The sequence below is a fragment of the Oxyura jamaicensis genome, chromosome 20 (genome assembly GCF_011077185.1).
Source record: "Oxyura jamaicensis isolate SHBP4307 breed ruddy duck chromosome 20, BPBGC_Ojam_1.0, whole genome shotgun sequence".
In the NCBI taxonomy this organism is placed as follows: Eukaryota; Metazoa; Chordata; class Aves; order Anseriformes; family Anatidae; genus Oxyura; species Oxyura jamaicensis.
Window position 1 is genome coordinate 7403519 of NC_048912.1, and position 7323 is coordinate 7410841.

At 61.6% G+C, this 7323-nt stretch overlaps 1 protein-coding gene across 1 annotated transcript; it reads left to right on the forward strand.

Annotated features, from left to right (window-relative positions):
- Positions 1-1389: 1389 nt before the first annotated feature.
- Positions 1390-4975, forward strand: SNAI1 (snail family transcriptional repressor 1). Its single transcript, XM_035344217.1, has 3 exons — positions 1390-1543; positions 2148-2657; positions 3765-4975. The coding sequence occupies exons 1-3, from the start codon at positions 1465-1467 to the stop codon at positions 3944-3946; spliced, it is 771 nt and encodes a 256-aa protein (XP_035200108.1). The 5' UTR covers positions 1390-1464; the 3' UTR covers positions 3947-4975.
- Positions 4976-7323: the final 2348 nt, after the last annotated feature.

Genomic DNA, 7323 nt, shown 5'->3' on the forward strand with positions numbered 1-7323 from the left:
GTGAGTCCCAAAGGCCCTTTGTTGGCGATAATGCAATCGGGCTGCCTTGGCCTGTGAAATGCCCAGTGTCTGGCACGGGGAGCCAGCGAAATTAGCACGTAAGGAGAGGGGCAGGAGGGGAGGAGACATGCATTGAAGCTATTTGTTGTTAATGAATCTGTCTCTGGTCAAACGCTGGCCTTAAGCTGCTGATAAATTGATGTCGGTATTAATTGCCTAACACAATCAGCATCGCTTCATCTGGAACAGCAGCACTAAATCCCTCTGGGCTCGTTATGCTGGGAGAATAGCCTCTTGTAGAGGCTCCTGCCTGTAGTCAGGCACTAACTGGGTTCTGGTGCCTGCTTGATGAAGGTACAACCAACGTAACAGATGTAGAGGGTCACTGGTAGGACCGGCACGGGGAAAATTAGCCTCCCTCGGTCAGGGACTTTAAATCTTAGGCGTTGCTTTGCCGGCTCCCCCCCCGCCCCAGCACGGCTCTTGCTCTGCCGAAGCTTTGTGCCCGTGACTTTTCCTTAGGGCTCTGGCGGGGGCGCGCCGCCAGCAGGGGGAGCCCCGGGCGCGCCGCCGGGACCCCGGTGCCGGGGCTGCTCCCCCCCGGCCGGGGGCTCAAGGGGCGGCTGCTGCTCGTTCTCCGGGATCCGGAGGGCTGCCGCCCACCGCCCTGCAGGACCAAGGCAGGAGCTGGCTTCGCTGCTCCCGCGGAGAAAACCCCACACCTCGGGGGGGTCCCAGCCCCATCACCGCACCCACGAGGGGACTGCGGCCCCGGCCCCCCCCTCCCGATCCCTCGGGGTTAAATCCCAGGGGGAGACACCTGCGGGAAGCCGAGGGCAGTCCTGCAGCAGAGGAGGGAGGGATGCGGCTCCAAGCAGTGGGGCGGGGGGGCTGCAGCTGTGCCCCCCCCTCCCCCCCCCGAGCCTCGCTTCCACTTCTGCATTTGGGGCCGGTTGCGGCCAAACAGCGCCCAGCAGGTGCCAGACCCCGGGGGGGCAGCGCTGGGGCTGGGCAGTGGGGAGCGAAAAAGGAAGGGATAGGAAGGGAAGAGGGGGTGGGAAGGGAAGGGAAGATAAAAAGGGAAAAGAGAAGGGGTAGGAAGGAAAGAAGAGAAAGGAAGAGCAGGGATGGGACGGGACAGAGGTCTGGTGCCCGGCATCCCCGAGAAGCATCCCCAAGAATCCTGGGCTGGGCTTTGCACGGAGGACCCCAGGAACACCCCACCACCACCACCACCAGCGGCGAGTCCCCGGTCCCGGCGCCCGCGGCCCCTCCGCTCCCCTCGGCCCGGCCCCGGGGCTGGGGCCGGCACCTGCCGGGCTCCCTCCCCGCCCGCCCCATTGGCTCCGGGAGCCGGGGGCGGCCCCGCACCGCCCTCCCCGGCCCCGCACCGCCCCCCGGCCCCGATCCCATATTAACGGGTGCGGCGGCCCCGCGGCGGGCGGTGGTACCGGGGGCTGCAAGATGCCGCGCTCCTTCCTGGTGAAGAAGCACTTCTCGGCCAGCAAGAAGCCCAACTACAGCGAGCTGGAGAGCCAGACCGGTGCGTGCCGAGCCGAGCCGTGCCCAGCCGCCCCCGAGGGCTCCGGGCTGTGGCACGGCGTGGGGGCGCCTCCTGTCCCCGGGGGGAGGAGCGGCTGGGTGGCTTTTTGCCTGCTTCTGGGGCGTTAATTTTGTTAATTCCCATGGGTGGCTTGGGGTCTGAAGTCTCCGGTGTTTTTTGCCCCAGGGGAGTCCCCCGCAGGGTGGGTGGGGGAGCAGGGACACGATCCCGGGGGCTCCCCCATGGGGTGGGTGCGGTGAGGTCCCCGCGATGTGGGGTGGGATGGGCAGGGCCCCTTCCCCCACCTCCCCTGCCAAGGGGTGCTGAGCTCCTGTGGGGTGTGTCTGTGTTCCCCAAGGTGGGCTGGTGTGCCCCGCCGCATGGGTTTGGGGCCCTCTGGTTCCTCTGGCTTTGGGGTGGTTGGGGCATGGGGGTGCCCGTGGGATGTGGTTGGGTCCCTTTGCCCCAGGGGGGTTTGCACAGCCCCATAGCATGGCTCAGGCACCACCTTCTGCTGGGTGCGGAGCTCCCCGTGGGGTGGGCTGGGGTCCCCTTGCTCCGATCAGGGGCTGGGCACCCCACTGAGTGCTGCCTGTCCCCACAGTGCTGGCTGCCCCACTGCTGTACGAGACGTGCCCGCTGTCCGTCATCCCCCCGCCCGAGGTGCTCGGCCCCGGTGCCTACTACCCGCCGCTGGTGTGGGACGCGGGGCTGCTCTCCAGCCTCTTCCCGGCCGGCCCGGGCACCGAGGCGGAGGCAGCGGGCGGTGCGGCGCCGGCCCTGGACCTGACGGCGCTCTCCAGCGAGGATGACGAGGGCAAGAGCTCGGGGCCGCCCAGCCCAGCCTCGGCCCCCGCTGCCGCCGAGCGGTTCCGCTGCGCCCAGTGCGCCAAGGCCTACTCCACCTTTGCCGGGCTCTCCAAGCACAAACAATTGCACTGCGACGCCCAGACCAGGAAATCCTTCAGCTGCAAGTACTGCGAGAAGGAGTACGTGAGCCTGGGGGCTCTCAAGATGCACATCCGGAGCCACACGCTGCCCTGCGTCTGCAAGATGTGCGGCAAGGCCTTCTCCCGGCCCTGGCTGCTGCAGGGCCACATCCGGACGCACACCGGTAATGCTGGCTCTCGCCCCTCTCCCTCCCTCCCTTATCGCCCCCGGCTTCCCCACTCCGCAGCCCGAAGCGAATCAGCGGTTGGGGTGTTATCTCGGAAGATAAGGGCTTCCCAGACCCCCTCGGCACATCTCTAAAACGTCCTTTAAATATCCTCCCGGCTGGAACCGAGCGAGGGGTCAAGGCTCAGCCCGTAAATCCGTGCCGCGCCAGCCAGCCCTGAGCTGACGGCACGTGCTCACCGTGAATTTCACAAGCCAGGGCTGTGACACGCCACCGGGGTGCTCCCCACCGTGCCAGAATCATCCCTGCCTGCACACCCAGCCCGCCACCGCGGGCTCCGTGCGCTCCCCGGGGCACCAGGAGCTTTGCGGGGCGCGAGGTGCGTGGGGCAGGTGCTGGCGGCCGCCCCGTGCACCTGTTGTGCGGGGCCGCAGCTGCAGCCCGCCCCGCGCCTACAATGCATCTCCCGAGCATCCTTTGTGGCGCTACCGGGACAGTTTAATTGTCGCTTGGCACTGATTTCACACCCTCTCAGCGTACTAAAGATGACGGCTGAAGGAAGCCGGGAAGACTCGATTGTGCTTTCCAAATTGAGCATACGCGTTTGTTTCCTCCAAAAGAGCCTTTGAGGGGAATTCACCCTGGCCGGGCTTTTCAATGCGAGCCGGGAAGGAGAAGGGGGAGCGCGGGCGCGGAGGAAATAGCTGCACTCACCCTGGAGCCGGCGGCTTTCAGCCGCTATGATATAATTAACAGAGCTTCGTTTCCCTGCCGCCCCGCAGACGGCTCCCTTAGCTCGGGGCCGGAGCTCAAAGCCGTGGCTGCATTTGTAAGCCGAACTGCCTCGCCGCTCGCAGAAGTTCCCGGCGCCGTTTTTCTGGGGTTCCGACCAGAGGTTTTTCTCTGAGAAGGAAATTCCCAAGGCCGAGGCTTTCCTCTGAGTGAATGCAGGCCGTGCAGCGCTGGCTCTGGGGCGAATAATAACAGCCTGCATTCCTTTTCACGCTGCTCCTCGCAAACTTTGGCTAATGAATGCCCCGGTCTTTGATATTCCCCATGTGTTGATGCACTGGTTAATTGGGAACGTTTCTCTTTGTCTCACAGGTGAAAAGCCCTTTTCCTGTACACACTGCAACCGGGCCTTCGCTGACCGCTCTAATCTGCGCGCCCACCTGCAGACCCATTCAGATGTAAAGAAGTACCAGTGCAAAACCTGCTCCCGGACTTTCTCCCGTATGTCACTGCTGCACAAGCACGAGGAGACGGGCTGCTCTGGGACGCGCTGAGGACCCGGCGCCCCGCTCACACACAACTCGTATATTGTAACTAGTGTCTGTAGGAGTTAGTTGCCTCCTGTCGCCATTGCCCGCCGCCTCGGGCTGCGCGCAGCCCCGCCGGGCCCTAAGGGACTCGCACTCCTCCGTTGGTGCCTCCTGTGCAATCCCAAGGCCTGATCCTTCTCCCACCTTGCACGTCCGAGGGCACGGGACCGGACTCGTGCTTGGGTGGCAAACGAGAGCCCGAAGCCGTGCGCGGCCGCAGCCCCGGCGGGGGCGATGCCGGACCCTGCGCGGGGTGCCCGGAGCTGCAGGCGCTCAGCACCGCGCAGGGCCAGCCCCGAGCCCTGGCCGTGCCACCGGTGTGGAGCATTGCGACTGGGAAGCCTTGGGGGTTGGGTTGGTTTTGTTTTGTGTTTTTGTTTTGTTTTGTTTTGTTTTTTTTACCATAACCACTCGGTAACTTTTAAGACCCAGTATTTCTGTAACGAAGGACAAGGAGCGTTAACGCAGCCCCCCCCCGCCCCGATTGTATATATGCCGCCTGTAGAAGGTGTAACTATGCAATAATACAGTATCACATTAGTTGTGAAGCAGCTGCTTCTCCCCAGCACAATGACAATTTGCAATGCCTACAAGATTAACGGTGTCCATAAAAGGCATTGGTAGCCATTTCAAACAAGAATCCTGTTTACAGAGCAGCTATGCACTCAAGCACCTGTTAATATGACTCTTAACAACTGCTTTTCAAGAGAACTGTGACTAATAGCAGGCACTTGTCAGCTGATACAATGGTGGCCTGTCCAAAGGCTGCCCATCGACAGGTGTGTGCCAAAAGTGCTATTTATGGTTATTGACAGGTGCCTCCTGAATGCATCTTTCTTTGGACCTTGTTTTCACCGAATCATAACAAAGAAGATGTTTACATTTCAAAGGTACACTGGTATTTATATTTTTGTGCCACGATTTTGTACTGATGAAACTTTTTATATAATTATATACAGTTTATTGATATTCAATAAAACGGTTAATTTATAATCTGGTTTTCGTGGGTGTTTCGGGTGGATGCACAGCTGGAGCCGAGTGGGGTGCAGGGGGGGAGCTCTCCAGCCCCATCCTGGGCTGGGGTTGCATTTTGGGGAGCAGGGTGCTGGGCTCCAGCGGGGTGCTGGCAGCCTCCTGCTCCCACACCATGCTCCTGCCGCCGGCTGCAGGTGAACCACAACGCTGTTTGTGCGGCGGGGTCTGCAGAGCGGTTGCCTCCTGGGGAAGGAAAAGGTAGGCTGAGTCAGTTCCTGCCAAATGTGCCGAGGCTGGGGGAAGGGGGCAGCTGTGCTGAGCCACGGGCTGGCGGAGGGGGAGGCAAGGGGGGGGGCCGCGATGCGTCCTGGAGGCACCTCGCGGGACGGCACAAGGCTGGCCGGGTGGGTACCTGCTGTCCCTTGGCGCTCCCCAACGCCGCCGCCGTGGGGACGAGCATGGCACGAGGCGCCGCGGTGAGCCGGTGTGGGCGGTGTGGCGGCGGAGGTGGCGCATCCTGTTGTCACCGCAGAGCCCGTCGGCGTGCACCATGGGGCTGTCCCCCTGCACTGCCCGCAGCCAAGGGGGGACAGGTGCTCCAAGGCCACCCCAGGAGCCTGCCCGTGGGATTTTCACTGAACGAAGCTGTGCCACCGCTCCAAACCTTGCACCCGCCCAGCCAGGGCTGGATTTGGGGCACGTGGTGCAGCGTGGCCGCTCTTTCCTCCTGCCTCCCCGTGGGGCTGCAAGTTTGGCCTTTCGCCCTGCACTTCCTCGGTGCCATCCCCAGGGCATCTTTCCAGCAGGATAAAGGAGCCACCCCCAGCTCTCGTCCCCCCAGCTCTGTGTGCTGGAGGCCTGGACCCGGAGCTCGCGTCCGGCTCCCCGCGTCTCCCAGGGGCTGTTAGGGAGCAGGAAGATGTGTGTGGCTGTAAAACGGAGCAGAGCTGCTGCTCGGCCCTTCTTTAATTAAGAGCTCTCCCGGTATAAACCGACTTTCCCAGCCGCATTCGACTCATTACTTTATTATTAAGCAGGACAGGAAGTTTTGGGTTTTGTTCTCGTGTGTGCTTTTTTCTTCCTTTTCCCAACAGGAAGCGGGGGAAGGGCACTAATTACTTTCAGCTTTCCATCCATAAAATCCTGGCTTCGCAAAAGCAGCTAAACAGTTAAAAAAAAAAAAAAAAAAAAAAAAAAAAAAAAACCACCCCGTTTTGAGCAAGGACCACCTGTGGGAGCTGGGAAGGAGGGTCAGGGCCTGATAACCAGGGAGCAAAGCCTGCGGAGCCCTTCCTGCCGGGGAAGTGGTGCGGGCACCAGGCTGGGATCACAGCGCTGTTGGCTTTGCGCCTCTCTCATCGTGCAGGAGCCCTGGGTTGCTGATTTTGGGCATCGAGGACCTGCAGTGTGCACCCAGCCACGTGCACGGGCTGTGCCACCCTCCTTTCCCCTCCTTCACTGCTGCCACTGATTCAGAGGAGGGATTTGGGCAGGGCAGCACCTCGTGGGATGCTGCGGCCCTGCTTGGATGCTCTCTGTTCAGGCTGCTGCCTCTTCCCCGTGCTGGCACCGACCCGGGGAATCCTGCCAGCTCCGTTTCAATGGGGTTCGATTAATATTGGTTGGGCAGGCAATGGGAGTTGTGAAAAAAACTCTTTTTTTTTGCAAGCTTTGCTGCTCCCAGTTGTGCTCCTGGCTTTGTCCGGAGGCTGGCTGGGCCGCAAGGCTTTCAGAGACAAGGTACAAAATGGGTGGAGGACAGCCTAGGCTCCCACTGGCAAATCCCTCTGGCTTTCAAACACAAATGCAGCCTTAAAACATGGGGAAAAAAGAAATGCTGCCTGCTCTGAATCACAAAGGAGCAGCCCACTGGCACTTGTGCTGCCGCTGCATCTGCTCCATTCGCCCTGCCCGGGTGGCAGCCTGGCCTCCGTGCCCTGGGGACCCCCAGTGGCTCCCGGGGTGTGCCCGGGTCTGGCTGGGCTGCGGCACCGACAGGGTGATGGTCGTGGCTCTGATCCCCTCCTCATCTGACCAGCTGCTCCTTTTCCTACTGCAGAGATGTTTCTGAGCTCTGCACTGAGGTGTGTGGGGAGCACAGGGCTGGGACCATGACGAGGATGCGCTCAGCTCCACCCCAGACCTCTGCAGAAGTGGACAAGGCCTCTCTGCCCTTCCCACAAAGCCAGGCTAACCGCGCTCTGCTACCTGTATGCCATCGGGCTGGTGAAGGACTGCACCCAGGAGATGGGCATTAGGATGAGTTGCAGTCATTTTTCCATTTCATTTTCATGAGAAGACCCCCAGAGCAGCAGCCCTGGCTTCAAGGGGGCACAGAAGCAGCTGCGGCACGATCCCCTGTCCTT